The sequence below is a fragment of the Bos taurus genome, chromosome 27 (genome assembly GCF_002263795.3).
Source record: "Bos taurus isolate L1 Dominette 01449 registration number 42190680 breed Hereford chromosome 27, ARS-UCD2.0, whole genome shotgun sequence".
Classification (NCBI taxonomy): Eukaryota; Metazoa; Chordata; class Mammalia; order Artiodactyla; family Bovidae; genus Bos; species Bos taurus.
Genome location: NC_037354.1, coordinates 7,165,175 through 7,180,872, shown reverse-complemented (window position 1 = coordinate 7,180,872; position 15,698 = coordinate 7,165,175). Strand labels below are relative to the sequence as shown.

General features: G+C 48.7%; 1 protein-coding gene across 3 annotated transcripts; it reads right to left on the bottom strand.

Moving 5' to 3' along the window:
- Positions 1–446: 446 nt before the first annotated feature.
- EBD (enteric beta-defensin) lies at positions 447–15,697 on the bottom strand. 3 transcript variants are annotated; one of them, XM_059882164.1, is made up of 3 exons: positions 15,309–15,442; positions 2,162–2,794; positions 447–688 (listed from the first exon to the last, which is right to left on the bottom strand). In XM_059882164.1, the coding sequence occupies exons 1-3, from the start codon at positions 15,347–15,349 to the stop codon at positions 667–669; spliced, it is 696 nt and encodes a 231-aa protein (XP_059738147.1). In that variant the 5' UTR covers positions 15,350–15,442; the 3' UTR covers positions 447–666.
- Between the last annotated feature and the right edge of the window lies 1 nt (position 15,698).

Below are 15,698 nucleotides of genomic sequence, written 5' to 3'. Positions count from 1 at the left end.
GACAAGTCCATGCCTACAGAGATCTTATAGCCCAAAAGGGAATCAGAAGTGTATCCACGTGCGCACAAGGCAGGTATAAGAAGCAGAAACCAAATGGAAGTGAGGGCTGCAGGGGGACAGAGGAGGGGGGTTTCCTCCTGGAGCGGGGGTGGGGGCTTTCCTACGGGACTGGTGTGCTGGTGATTCTGGACACCTGGGGTGCATGTTTGAGGGGAGACGTGGGGCAGGACAGGGTGCCCTGGGCTGGGAAGCAGGAAGGTAGTAGACAGAGGGGCTGGGGAAGGTCAGGCCCCCAAGGAACAGGGGGTCACACCCCTGGGAACACAGAGCACCCCACCATGATTCCCCGATGGTTCACATGGGGAGCTCAGAGAGCATCCTCAGGGATTTCAGAATTCGCCTGGGATTAGACACCACACAACAACCTCAATGACCAGTGGGCAAGATTCTTTAACTTTGAACAAAATTTATTCTGGTTTAAATTTTAGACTTTCTGTCGAAGGCCGCAGTTTCTGTCTCTGCTTAGGTCCCGGCCGCATCTTCTCCTTCTTTTACCTCCACCTGCAGCATTTTACTGAGGGCGTGAAACAGGTGCCAATCTGTCTCAGGTTTCCAGGGCACCTGATCGGCACACAGATGCCTCTATTCAGACGGCAGCTTAGAGGATTACTTATTCCTTGAGTAAATCCTAAAAAGAGAACAAAGAGGGAAAAATGTGTCAGCAGGAAAGCAGCATCTCGAGAAGGCCCGCTGTGTCCCCTCTGAGTGAGGCCCTGGGGCTTTCTGTGCTGAGATACGGACATGGCCTCGTGACAAGATGTGAGTCCAGGACCCCGTGGACCAGCTTCCAGACAGACACTGACCCTGCCCAGGCTCTGGTGGACCCTCACGTTTTCAGAACCACAGGCTGAGGGTTGTGAGGACCCCGGTTGTGTGCGGGGTCAGCTCCACCATGAAGGCAAAGACTGGGAAGCTCTGCTCCATCCACCTTCCCGCCAGGAGTCAGAAGCCACCCACGGGTTCTATTTTCACTGTTTAGTTTTCAAACTCATGGAGTCAGTAAAGTAGTGGAGCTGAGATAGGAGGAAAAGATGCAGCTAAACGTGTAAGCACTGTTTAAAGAGAACTTACTCTTAAAGTAACTTACAGCTGACAGTGACAATGGTTCAGAAAAAAAAGTTTTGTATCATCGTCTCTACTGACTCAGAACGCTTTAAGCACTAGTGCGAGTAAGCCCCCCTCCTCCTCCCTTTGTGGTTTCCTCCCAACCAGAGGCCTTCCTGTCTTCCTCACATGCCTTTTTCCTCTTGACCACAAGGTACCTCTGGGCCCTCTCTAGTTCCCCGCCCAGGGATTGAACCAAGGCCCCGGGCACTGAGAGGCCACATTTCTTACACCCCTGTCCTCTCTTCCTGCCACTGTGTTAAGAGTTGGGTTACAGTCATAAACAACACTAATCAGACAAGGCCTTGTCACTTGATTTTGACATCTAATCAATTGTCTCAGGTCTCAGTCTCCGCAGCTTCTCCCTCCCTCCCTCCCTCCTTCCTTCCCTCATATTTTCATCCATTTCAGGAAATATCAAGGGTAAGATGAAAATCAGACAGCCTATCCTGCACACTGCTTTGGATGTGCTGTGTCCCATCTATGGAGCAATGGGAGCATCAGCGACGTGTCCTGGAGGACCTTCCTGCTGAGGAGACTCAGCACGGAGCATCCCAAGGGCAGCTCCTGAAGCCCATGCTTGGCCTGATTCTTCTCTGGACTTCTCTGGTCCCCCAGAGCTGCCACCCTTCAGATAGAGAGATTTATAAAGCGACATTCTGCACTTATGTCATGGGACAAAATCAAATTTCTTGCTTTTATGAAAAGAAAAAAAAGGTGAGTCACTTAACTGAGACATCTTCTGTTTCCTCCTCATGAAACCAATGAGGAGACAGGATCAGAAGCTTGGACTCACTAGAATGGCTTATAAACAACCAGGAATTTTGCAGGGCGGTTCTCAGCCCCCTCTCCCTACTAAGGACTCAGCACTGGCTTCTCAGAAGCATCAAATATGGTGGGTTTACTCTGACCACGTGTAGATGGGGGTAGCAGGACAGAAGGAGGTAGAAACAGGAGAGAGAGCCCACGTCTCCCCCCGGGATTGCCAGGAGCTCACCTGACCCAGCAGACAGGACCAGGAAGAGAAGTGTGAGGAGCAGGTGATGGAGCCTCATGCTGGCGTCCCGAGCTCTTCGGCTGATGCTGGAGAAGAGGCTGCTCTTGCCTCTTTATAAAGGTCCCAGGTTCTGGGAGGAATTCCACGCTGGCTGTGGATTTGGTTATTAGGAAATGGTTAACTGAACCTCTTCCCTGTGTGTCATGGGAGTGGCCTTTATAGCACAAAGCAGGGGCAGTCACTTGTATGCTAATAAGGCTGTGGAAAGGCCAGGAAAAGCTTTCCTGCTGCCCTTTAACCACAAACTTCTCCCTGGCAGTCAGTTCAGCTGATGGGCAGGGGTGTGGCAAGGGGCACAGACTTGCCTGTTTCCCCTGGCAGGGGCACAGACTTCTTGCTGAACCTTCACTTACCCGCTCCCCAGCACCACCCTTGCCCTTCCAGGGCTTTGAATCTGCCCACTGTTTTTCTATGCAGAAGGAAATGGCACCCCACTCCATTACTCTTGCCTGGAAAATTTCATGGTTGGAGGAGGCTGGTGGGCTACACTTCATAGGGTTGCAGAGAGTCAGACATGACTGGGAGACTTCATTTCCTTTATTTCTATAGTTCCTTTTGGGCTGGAAGCACAAGCTGGAATCAAGATTTCCGGGAGAAATATCAATAACCTCACATATGCAGATGACACCACTCTTATGGCAGAAAGTGAAGAGGAACTCAAAAGCCTCTTGATGAAAGTGAAAGAGGAGAGTGAAGAAGTTGGCTTAAAGCTCAACATTCAGAAAACTAAGATCATGGCATCCGGTCCCATCACTTCATGGAAGATAGATGGGGAAACAGTGGAAACAGTGTCAGACTTTATTTTTTGGGTCTCCAAAATCACAGCAGATGGTGATTGCCGCTGTGAAATTAAAAGATGCTTATTCCTTGGAAGGAAAGTAATGACCAACCTAGATAGCATTTGAAAAGGAGAGATATTACTTTGCCAACAAAAGTCCATCTAGTCAAGACTATGGTTTTTCCAGTGGTCATATACGGAAGTGAGAGGTGGACTGTGAAGAAAACTGAGTGCCGAAGAATTGATGCTTTTGAACTGTGGTGTTGGAGAAGACTCTTGAGAGTCCCTTGGATTACAAGGAGATCCAACCAGTCCATCCTAAATGAGGTCAGTCCTGGGTGTTTTTTGGAAGGACTGATGCTGAGGCTGAAACTCCAATCCTTTGGCCATGTCATGTGAAGAGTTGATTCACTGGACAAGACCCTGATGCTGAGAGGGATTGGGGGCAGGAGGAGAAGGGGACGACAGAGGATGAGATGGCTGGATGGCATCACTGACTCGATGCACATGAGTTTGAGTGAATTCTGGGAGTTAGTGATGGACAGGGAGGCCTGGCGTGTTGCAATTCAAGGGGTCGCAAAGAGTCGGACACGACTGAGCGACTGAACTGAACTGAACTGATAGTTCCTTTTGGAGAAGGAAATGGCAACCGGCTCCAGTGTTCTTGCCTGGTGAGTCCCATGCACTGAGGGGCCTGGTGGGCTGCAGTCTAAGGGGTTGCAGAGAGTCTGACACGACTAAGCAACTAACACACACACTATTTCCATGAAAGGCTGTTTCAGGCCCAAATAGGGACTAACTCGTTCAGAGGCAGTTTCACTCCCTGGGCAAGACTTGCTGACTCCCAGCATCCGCAGAGACAGCCACGCTCTTTCTTTCTGGTCCCTGGAGCACTGAGGGAAGAGACCCAGTGGTCCCGACCTGATCCCCACACAGGCTAGCCTGTTATGGGATGCCAGCAACAGTCACCACCAAAATCTTGGTTTTCTTTGCCCACCAGAGCTGAATAAAAATTGTGGAGACAGAGTTTGGAGGAAACAGAAAGATGGCTTTAATCATTAAGCCAGCAGAAGGGAGAACACGATAGGTTCCTGCCTCAAGGAGCCTGTCTCCCCTCCATCGGGAATCCAGGGGATCTTACAGTCAGGGCTCACAGTCAGGGCTTGGAGATACTGGACAAAAGGCGTAGGGGTCCTGAATTCTCTCTTTTGCACTGTTGGGAAACAGTCAATAGGACAGTGTCAGGTAGCTAGGTATTTGGATCTGGCAGTTGGTCCCTGTGGTTGGGTCCATTGTCCTTTGGGGATTTCCTGGTGACTTTCTTCCTGTAATACAAAAGGGGGAAAGCAAACCACTATGGGGTTGCTTCCAAAGAGAGTGGACCATAAAGATAAGCATCAACATGAGATAGCATAGAGCAAAGGAAGGGAAAAACAAACTATAAAGGGAGGTTTATGATGCAATAAAGTTAAGTATCAGGACATGGCTAGAATAAGATAAAGCATAATAGATGCAGAATGTGGCTCCTTCAGAAATGGAGGGCCATAGTTGTCAGGTGTAGTTCGCATAATAGGTTAGTCTTCTGCAAAGAAGAAACTTGGTTATCAATAAAGACTGTACGTTAGGAACAGTTAAAGTGGAGAAAGACACAAAAGGGAAAAAAGAAAGAAAGAGGGGGAAAAAAACTTTTATTAATTCTCTGCAACACAATCACACACCTGTCTCATGAAATCTCAGTGGGACACGTGATGGGCAGATGGGTGCTGTGTTTCCTTTCATCAGAGAAAAAGTGGGAGGATGAAGCTACCACTAAACGCATCACCCAGCCTAGTATCACAAAGCAGGCCCAGCAGTGGGGACCCCTTCACTGGGTTAGGGGGACTTCCACCACCAAGTAACATCCATCACTTAGTAACATCCGTCCATCTCAGTGTTGGAGAGACACTGACCTGGCTTTTCAGAAACGCTAAATCTCAGGATGGAACTTGCCATGCAGCTCTGAGTAGAACTCCAAGCCCTTTAGAAATGTGGGTATCCAGGAGGACCCCATCCTGAAGGAGCCCCCGGAGCTTCAGTCCTGTTCATGTCCCCCGCTGTGGCTCAGAGTCTTGCACCTGAGGCTTGGCAAAGCCATGGAGGCTGCCTTGAGCAGAGAGAGTCCCTGGCTGGCACCCAGGCATAGGATTTTTCTGATGGAAAATAAGTTGTCTTGATCACAGTTCCTTCTGAGATCAGATCAGATCAGATCACTCACTCAGTCGTGTCCAACTCTTTGCGACCCCATGAATCACAGCATACCAGGCCTCCCTGTCCATCACCAACTCCCGGAGTTCACCCAGACTCATGTCCATCGAGTTGGTGATGCCATCCGGCCATCTCCTCTGTCGTCCCCTTCTCCTCTTTTATCAATGCCTCCCAGCTTCAGAGTCTTTTCCAATGAGTCAACTCTTCGCATGAGGTGACCCAAGTACTGGAGTTTCAGCTTTAGCATCATTCCTTCCAAAGAAATCCCAGGGCTGATTTCCTTCAGAATAGACTGGTTGGATCTCCTTGCAGTCCAAGGGACTCTCAAGAGTCTTCTCCAACACCACAGTTCAAAAGCATCAATTCTTCAGTGCTCAGCCTTCTTCACAGTCCAACTCTCACATCCATATATGACCACAGGAAAAACTATAGCCTTGACTAGATGAACCTTTGTTGGCAAAGTAGTGTGTCTGCTTTTGAATATGCTATCTAGGTTGGTCATAACTTTCCTTCCAAAGAGTAAGCGTCTTTTAATTTCATGGCTGCACTCACCATCTGCAGTGATTTTGGAGCCCAGAAAAATAAAGTCTGACACTGTTTCCACTGTTTCCCCATCTATTTCCCATGAAGTGGTGGGACCGGATGCCATGATCTTCGTTTTCTGAATGTTAAGCTTTAAGCCAACTTTTTCACTCTCCACTTTCACCTTCCTCAAGTGGCTTTTTAGTTCCTTTTCATTTTCTGCCATAAGGGTGGTGTCATCTGCATATCTGATGTTATTGATATTTCTCCCGGCAACCTTGATTCCAGGTTGTGTTTTTTCCAGTCCTACGTTTCTCATGATGTATTCCACATATAAGTTAAATAAGCAGGGTGATAGCATACAGCCTTGACGTACTCCTTTTCCTATTTGGAACCAGTCTGTTGTTCCACGTCCAGTTCTAACTGTTGCTTCCTGACCTGCATACAAATTACTCAAGAGGCTGATCAGGTGGTCTTGTATTCCCATCTGTTTCAGAATTTTCCACAGTTTATTGTGATCCACACAGTTAAAGGCTTTGGCATAGTCCATAAAGCAGAAATAGATGTTTTTCTGGAACTCTCTTGCTTTTTCTATGATCCAGCGGATGTTGGCAATTTGATCTCTGGTTCCTCTCCCTTTTCTAAAACCAGCTTGAATATCAGGAAGTTCACAGTTCACATATTGCTGAAGCCTGGCTTGGAGAATTTTGAGCATTACTTTACTAGCGTGTGAGACGACTGCATTTGTGCAGTACTTTGAGCATTCTTTGACATTGCCTTTCTTTGGGACTGGAATGAAAACTGACCTTTTCCAGTGCTGTGGCCACTGCTGAGTTTCCAAATTTGCTGGCATATAGAGTGCAGGACTTTCACAGCATCATCTTTCAGGATTTGGAACAGCTCCACTGGAATTCCATCACCTCCACTAGCTTTGTTCATAGTGATGCTTTCTAAGGCCCGCTTGACTTCACATTTCAGGATGTCTGGCTCTAGGTCAGTGATCACACCATCGTGATTATCTGGGTCATGAAGATATGTTTTGTACAGTTCTTCTGTGTATTCTTGCCATCTCTTTTTAATATCTTCTGCTTCTGTTAGGTCCATACAATTTCTGTCCTTTATTGAGCTCATCTTTGCATGAAATGTTCCTTTGGTATCTCTGATTTTCTTGAAGAGATCCCTAGTCTTCCCATTCTGTTGTTTTCCTCTATTTCTTTGCATTGATCACCGAAGAAAGCTTTCTTATCTCTTCTTGCTGTTCTTTGGAACTCTGCATTCAGACGTTTATATATTTCCTTAACCCTCTCTATATCTGGTCCTTGTCCTAAAAGTCACTTGATTGTGCTATGCTTAGTCACTCAGGCATGTCTGACCCTTTGTGACCCCATAGACTGTAGCCTGCCTGGCTCCTCTGTCCATGGGGATTCTCCAGGCAAGAATACTGGAGTGGGTTGCCATGCCCTCCTCTAGGGCATCTTCCCAAACCAGGGATCAAACCAGGTCTCCCGCATTGGAGGCAGATTCTTTACCATCTCAGCCACCAGGAAGCCTGTCAATTAACCAATACAGCCTACCATGTTTTCTTTAAATTAATGTTTCCATAGCATATCTGTCAGCTCAACAGTAAAGAATCTGCCTGAGATGCAGGAGATGCAGAGACATGGTTTTGATCCCTGAGTCAGGGAGATTCCCCAGAGGAGGGCATGGAAACACAATGCAGTAATCTTGACTGGATGATTCCATGGGGGTCTCAAGAGTGTTGGACATGACTGAGGGTCTAAACAATGACAACAGCAGATCTGTTCCCATCCTTTCATTCTAAATCCACTTGCCTTTTTGATGTCTCAAGTGGGTTTTTTATAGTTAGTTTATATCGGATTCATGTTTTTTTGTTTGTTTGTTTGTTTGACTGAAATGACCATCTCTCTCCTTAAGATAGGGTCTAGAATCTTAGCATCAGACTTTATCCCATCAAGCTGAACCAAAATTCCATCTAGTATCATAGACTTCATTTTTCAGAGCAGTTTTAGAATTGAATGAAAAGCACAGAGTTTTTAGGCAGGCTACACAGGCAGGCTACAGTTCACAAAGGGTCAGCACCTCCACAGTCCACAGAGTAGCAGAGTCGGACACAACTGCAGCGACTGAGCACACAGGCACACACCCCTGATCCCGAAGCCCATTGCTGGTTTTCTGTCCAGAAGTGAAGATGCCTGCACTCTCTGAACTTTGACCCGCTCTCTTCAACTCAAGAATTGTTGGTTTGTATGGATTCTTGTTGCCTGAGCTTTAGGCCTGGAAATCTGTAGAGGCTGGACATGTCATAAGTCTCACTTCACTTGTTTTCTTTTCTTTTTTTATAAATGGTTAAGCACATAACATTTATTTAGCTAATTCATTAATTTTGCTGTCTTGGACCTTACTCATGGCAGGCAGGATCTTAGTTGTGGCATGTGGGATCTAGTTCCCTGACCAGGGGTGGACCCAGGCCCCCTGCATTGGGAGCACAGAATCCCAGCCACCAGACCACCAGGGAAGTCCCTCACCTCACTTGTTTTCTTCTCTCCTCAATTACGGTCCTGCACTGCTTGTACCAGAGTCTGAATCAGTAGTTTCACAGGTTTTGCCTGGTTCCTTAGGTGTGTACTGTAGGAGGGCAGTATACAGTCCCATCACAGTCCTTTTTTTAAATGCTGAATTGTGGGGTCCAATCTCTTGTCTTTGAAGGTGTGCCCTTTCATCCTGAGATAATATTGTAACCCTGAATATACTCAGGTAAACAACTCCCCTCACCTCGGCAACATTCCTGTTCTCTCCTGCAGCTGCATGTTCCTGAATGATGTCCCTTGCTTTAGTTCCTGCTGAAGATCCCAGTCCCTTCGAGCTTTCCGGTTATTTTCCTGCATGTTTCAGGGGCAGTGATGCAGGCTCTATGAGCAGGTTTCTGTCGCTCTGAATCCTGTTGCTTCCCTCCCTTTCCCTCCCCTCCTCTTTCTCATCCTCTTTCTATATCCTCAGCCTGTCTCATCTTGTGGAGAGGAAACTGCTAAAGGAGAGGTAACCCAGCTCCAAGCTTGTGTAGACGGTGGTTCCAGTGAGCTACCTGTACCACCTCATTTATTTTACCCAGCAGCTTCAGGCGGGAGGTAAGACCTTAGAAACAGGAGCTCTGTCCACTCTGCTCAGAGGGGCTCGGGGGTTGAGGTCTCTTCTGATGGACCATGGGAGGAAGGAAGCAATGGAAACCACGTGGCCGCCAGTCGGCGGGGCTTCCCAGAGACCTGCCATCATGACCCAGGGTCTCCGCAGAAGCTCTTCCCTGAGCCCTGTGCTCCCCGGGAGTGGCTGCCCCCTGAGCCTCCCCAGACTCCCCTGTCCTCTGCCCACACCCAACCCCACTCCCAGCTTCCCAGCTCTGGCATTTGGGGCCGCCCTTCTTGTTCTGTGTTTCTTAGCTTCTGTTCATTTCTCCCACCAGCTGTGTCTCTGTGTCAGTTATTGCAGGGTTGCAAAAACACGTGGTCCACATCATGCTAACGCAACTTCAGCTGCAGTCTTTGGCCTGTTTTGGTGAAGAAACTTTTAAATTTTCAAAGTCTGTCTTGTGTCTGTGTGGGGGGGGGGGTGAAGGGGCAGTGGGGACGGTGTGTTCTCAAAAGGTTCTGCAACCCAGGAAAAGTTACTTCAGAGTGTAGACACCCACAGCCCATCCCTGTGGGGCTTTCTGGGGGTGTCTTCCATCTTTTTCCTCTTCACTTGTCCAGGTTTGGTTGTGAGCCAGTCAGGGTTCTCCACAGAAATAACCCATTTCTTTAAGGAATCATCTCACACCATTATGAAAGTAAGCCCCAAAACAAACAAACGTTTTGGCAAGTCCCCAAACAAACAGATCCAGTGCCAGTGCGGTAGACCAGCAGGACTCAGGGAGGAACTGATGCTGGAGTTCAAATCTGAAGGCTGGCTGCCGGCAGAATTCCTTCCCTTTGCGGGGAAGTCAGTCTTTGTTCAGGCCTTCAACTGATTGGATGAGGCCCACCCATGTCACACAGGGGTAATAATAACTTGCTTTACCAAAGTCCACTGATTTAAATATAGGTCTCATTTCCAAACAACCTCACAGGAACATCCAGAAGGACGCTTGGCCAAATATCCGGGCAGCAAGGCCCAGCCACGTCCGTACGTAAGATGAGGCACCACAGGGAGGTTCTCAGGTTCGCTCTTCTCTGTCTTGTCTCCCCTTTCCCTCACACTGTGGGTTTCCAGCCAATAGGAGCTTTGAGATGGACAGCATTTGTGGTCCCTTAGAGGTGAGAGGACACATGGGAATGATCCTCTGTCCCTCCTGTCCGGCCCATTTACCCATTTTAAAATGAGACCTAAAGGGCTCTTTTAATACAAACCTTGCATTTTGTCTTTGCCAATTTTCAATTGAAGCAGAGCTTGCATAGATTGAGGAGCATAGGTCCTAAGTGTCCAGCTGGACCCGAATCCCTGTCAAACTATGGGATGTCCCCATCCAACCCCAAGTGACCTTGACGCCCTCCACTCCTCCTCTCCGACCCTCCCCTGCTCATCCCGCCTGCAGAACTCTGTGGAATTTGGGTGGTGGGGTCAGGACACATTCTCAGCAGTGCAAGGACCTCCGGCTTTGTATTCCAGTAGTTCTGATAAGTTCCCATAGTTTAATGCCAGTAGTTCTCAACTCACATGGTTTTTCATTGTAGTTTACCTTTAAATAACATTTACCCTCATCTTCACTGAATGGTGGGCATTAGTCCCTTAGACTACAAGGAGATCCAACCAGTCAATCCTAAGGGAAATCAACCCAGAATATTCATTGGATGCCTAATACTGAAGCTCTAATGCTTTGTCCACCTGATGCAAAGAGCCAAGGCATTGGAAAAGACCGTGATGCTTGGAAAGATTGAGGGCACAAAAAGGAGGTGGTGGAGGATGAGATGGTTGGATGGCATCACAGTTTCATGGACATGAATTTAAGCAAACTCCGGGAGATAGTGAAGGACAGAGGAAACTGGAGTGCTGCAATCTGTGGGGTCACAGAGTTAGACATGACTGGGAAAGCAACTGAACAATAACAAGAACAACAATGACCTCTGGGAGGGGGAAGGGACCATGAACTTGTCTGTGTTTGGCTCCTGACAGGTACTGCATGAAGGCTTTTGCCTCAGTGACTGTGGAGAAAACACTGAGAACCAAGGGGTCTTGGTCGTTTACTGGGCTCAGATTATGCATGTGGCTTCTGCAGCAGGGAGCTGGAGGCACCACTGGGGTGGCAAGGGAGCCCAGGGTGTCCTGCACTATTTTCTGCTATTCTCAGCCTGTGAATCACCAGTGTTGTGATCAGACTGCCCCCTGTGGGTCTGATGCTCTCAGGAAGCTCTGTAAAAAGGAAAAAGATAGAGGCTTTTTGCTTAGGAGACCTAAAACTTACACAGCACACCTTCCTACCATGGTGTGGGTCTGATGCACTCAGGAAGCTCCATAAACAGAAAAAAAATAGAGGCTTTTTGCTTAGGAGACCTAAAACTTACACGGCACACTCTCCATGAGTGTCAGGTAGGGAGAGAATGAATGGGGGACCTAGGCTTTTGCTTTTGTTCAGGTATAGGTTTGGGAGTCTGGGTTTTCAAGGATGCTGCTACTGCTGCTGCTAAGTAGCATCAATCATGTCCAACTCTGTGCGACCCCATAGAAGGTAGCCCACCAGGCTCCCCCGTCCCTGGGATTTTCCAGGCAAGAATACTAGAGTGGGTTGCCAGTGTCTTCTCCATTCAAGGATGCACTATTGGTGAATTTAAAACATACAAGGGAGAATTTAAAGTGTAGGAAGAGAAACAAACCAACAAGTGACCCAAATGGCCAGTTACAGAAATCAACCAAGGTTTCTAAAACAAAGGAGCCTGGGGAGGGGGCCGTGGCCTGGCCATTTCTCTGGCGTTTTCTGGAGTTCTGTGAGCCAGTAGCAAATCATACAACCTGAAGGGGGAGGTACTGGGATTCCTGAGTTTGTAGCCAAGTCAGGCAGAAGTGTAGGGGAGCTGGGGACCCACGGATTGGCATCTGAGGTGGGGACAGTCTTCTGGAACTGGTATCATACCTGTGAGGCTGGCCCTCCTTCTGGGGTGGTTAGTGGCAGAAGTGAGCTGAAGCCCTGGACACACAGTTGGTGTCAAGAAGGCAAAACACACAAACAAAACCCTCTCAGCCAGGACCTGTGAACCCTCTGTAATCTCAGTTTTAAACAACTGCTCTCGACTTCCACCTCCTGTCTTTCTGGCTCAACCCTTTGTAGATGAAGAACCTAGAATCCTTGACTTGATGCTGCTAAGCCCCTTCCCACGCCCCCGGATTCAGCTTGTTTTCAGGACGCCTCATGCACATTGGGTCCTGTCTCCCCACTGGCCCTGCTTGGATGCCTCCTTCCCCTCCGCTTGCCTTCATTCCCCACGACCGCTTCATGTGGCACCTTCTCCTCCAAAGCTCCCGTCAGGTGCCCACTCCCACTCTCAGCTGAGAGATGTCTTGCCAGGTTTTCAAAGAAAATCAAAGCAACCAGAAGTGAATTTCCCCAGTTGCAGCCCCCAGGTGTGTCTACGTCTGTGCCCACGTGTGGTGTGTGATTCTCTCCAAGCTCCCTGCACACCTTCCTGTCTCTTCTCCCTGCCCCTCTTCCATGGTCCCCACCACCTCCTTTTTCTTTCAGCATCTTTGGAGAGATTCTGAGTGGTTTCTGTTTGATGATGACTGCTCTTTGTCCAGGTGAAATATTCCTGTGCTATTTTTCTTAATTTATTGTATTTAACTGCTTGCTTTATACTGATTTTTTTTTTTTTTAATTTGTGCCGGCTCTTAGCTGTTGCATGCAGAATCTTTAGTTGCAACACGTGAACTCTTAGTTGTGGCATGTGGGATATAGTTCCCTGACCAGGGATCAAACCTCTGCCCCAGCATTGGGAGCTCAGAGTCTTAACCACTGGACCACCAGGGCTGTCCTTGTACAATCTACTTTAAAGAGGTTTTGTAGGGTAGGTAGACAGAATTGGGTCCCAGGCTACAGGGATTTCTCCCTATGATGCATGATTGTTACTATGAATACCTTCTTTCAATGGGTAACCAATGAGAAAAACACAAATGGATCATCCACATTCTCATAACCAGATTCACAACTGCTGCCTCCTAAGCAGACTGCTTCCTACAAGTGTGGTCCCTCATGTGATGGTTAAGTCAGCACATCTCTTCTCCTTCCTGAGGCTGAGCTTCCTGTGCTATACAGCAGCTTCCCACTAGCTAGCTGTTTTATATATGGTGGGTTTATAACAGTCCTTTACCTTCACTTCCTGAATCCAGTCTATATATAGCTACTGAGTTATTTCCAGATTACAAACTTGACAGTGTTATTTTCTCATTTAAAGTCCTTCAGTTTCTTCTCTTTGCTTACAAGACAAATTCAAATATCCAAACTTGAGTCTACATATCCTACAGTGTTTCCTTTTTCTTTAGCCAAAGGACACATGACTTCCCAAATTCACATTGAAATCTACACCTTTCTATCTTTGCCTATGAGCTTCCTTTTTCCAGGACTGGCTTCACCACTGTGTGTGTGTCTGCCTCATAAATACTGACTCATCCCTTAGACCATAAATCAAAAACTGACCTCACAGCAAAGTTTTCTCAACTTCTCCCCCTACTCCCACCCCCACACCATAGGAACAGGAACAGCCATTCCTTCCTTTAAGACCCTTCCTCCTCACTGCAGTGAATAGTGATGAACTGTTACAGTGTGGATCTGTTTGATCCAGCTGAAAGCCCCTGCATTCTCGGAGCATATTTTGTTCATTTTGTACCTGATTCTGCCTAGGAACTGGAAATCGTGGGAGCAGAGGAAATGGGTCTCAGAAAGAATGGTGCTGAGCCAAGCTGCCCTGTTCCCGGAAAGGGGGCCAGGAGAGTGCTAGAAACTGAGAACCAGGTGATGCCCGAAGGGACCCATCTGACTGTTTCCTATCTTTGTGTAATTCCTCTCACTTGAGCGCTTTGCCCAGAAACTTCAAGGATGTTAGATTACTATACTCGTGTAACATGAAGCAGGAAGATAAGCCTACATTCTGAGTAACTTACTTCCTTTTATTAAGCAGGAGGGACAAACATATTTTCTCCAGAGGCAAATAATTTGGCTTTTACTTAGCACAGGAAGTATCGTTTTGCTAAGAAACCATTCATCGGAGCCTAGTGTCAGCAGGTGCGAGCCCTGGGCTCCAATGCTGTAGTATCTTTGGGTTGAAGGGGCCTAAGTCATCATCGCATTTTCCAGATGAGAAAAGTAAGGTCCAGAAAAGAGAGGGTACTTACTTCCCAGGGGTCCAGAGGCAAGTGGCATCTCTGGAGCCACAGCCCTGGTTTCCTGACTCTAAAATTGGTGTTTTCTCAGTTAATCCTAAGACTCATTAATGACACTCTTTCATGGATGAAATGTCTATAGAGTTCTGAATAATAATTAGAAGAGAAATCAGAAAATAAAAGATTAAAATGGTGAAATTAAGCAATGTTGTGCTATTTCCTTTTATGGACACTTTTGATATTATTGCCAAAGTATTTTTGTCATTTTCAACCTAAACCATTTTTATGTTTCCCTATTTCAAATGCACCTGATGAAGCACCCTCCACAGACCAAGGTACTGAAGACCCCAAGACTCTTTACCTCTTCTCAGCTGAGTTCATTGCTTCCCTGCCCCTGCCCCCTACTTGCCCGCTGATGTGATGGTTAAAGCGCACGTCTAGCTATGATTTACGGCATTGTCTCCCCAGACAGGTTTTCTCTCTTTTTCTTGCTGGTATGCCGCCCTATTTCCTCTTGATTTCCTCCCTTCTGCAGGGTGATCTGACCATCTGAGCCCTAAGGCCGTGCCACGGTGTCACAGAGAGCTGTTCCCCATCTTCTGTCTCCTCCCGTCCTCAGTGTTCCTGGCGCTACAGCACTGCTCGGACCCTCTGACACCCTCCACTCGCCCAGCAGCTCAGCTCTGGGGGGTCGGTGGTGACTGGCTCCCTGAGCTTGCTGAGAGGCAGGGCAGTGACGAGTCCCTCGCATTTTGCTGCCTCGCTTCCCCTCCAGTCTCTGCAGATGAGCCAGGCATGGGTACAGAAGCCCCAGGCACCAGGCCCTGGCCCTTGGGTCCCTGCTAGGAGGTGCCGCGTGTCCGCAGGTGCCCACTCTGATTTCTCTAGTTCACTAGCGCCCAGTGATGGGAACATGGCGGGCCGTCAGGGCGCCTCCAGCAACAGGCCCTGGAGGACGAAGAAGAGGCTCCTCAGGCCCCGCTGCCCACAGGAGTGAGAGAAAGTGTGTGAGCGAAGCTGAGGGCCCGGACGGGACGGGGTCTCGGCTCGGGGGACCCCAGGCGGGAGCCAGAGGACCAGGCGAATGGCTGTCCTGCGGCCCCGCTCTGCGTTGGGCCCCAGCGTCTCTCGGAAGCGCCTGGAGCCACACGCCTCAGAACCGGGGGGACCTGGGGGTCAGCTCACCCAGCTCTGGCATCTCGCTGACGAGGGCCCGGAGGCGCCATGAAGGGACGTGACCTGTAGTCGGTGGTGGAGCCGGGACCGAAGTCCGGAGTCCGAAGACTTGGTCCAGCGTCATCTTTCCACCCGACATCCCTGAAGTGTCTGAGGCTGCTTCTGAGGGAGGGAGGGGGCTGTGGGACAGGACATGCCCAGTGGCGGGGCCTGGCTCTGCGTCCACCCGGGGCTCAGTCCTCCTGACCTCGGTGTGGTCCTGCTCCCCACGAAGGGAACGGCTGCTCGAGGTTGTCCCCCGGAGGCCGCACAGAGGGTTCCAGCGCACTCCACACGGAGAGGGTCTCGGGGCGCTCTGCATGAAGCTGGAACGGTGCCGCCTGACACCCACACACTTCC

Bases quoted from the DNA above. Each gene is read 5' to 3' on its own strand.
- EBD (XM_059882164.1), bottom strand. From the start codon at position 15,349: ATGGCGCCTCCGGGCCCTCGTCAGCGAGATGCCAGAGCTGG. The intron at 2,795-15,308 runs GTGAGCTGACCC...TCTTGATTCCAG, and splicing joins CAGCGAGATGCCAGAGCTGG to CTTGTGCTTCCAGCCCAAAA. The intron at 689-2,161 runs GTGAGCTCCTGG...TTCTCTTTTTAG, and splicing joins GGTCCTGTCTGCTGGGTCAG to GATTTACTCAAGGAATAAGT.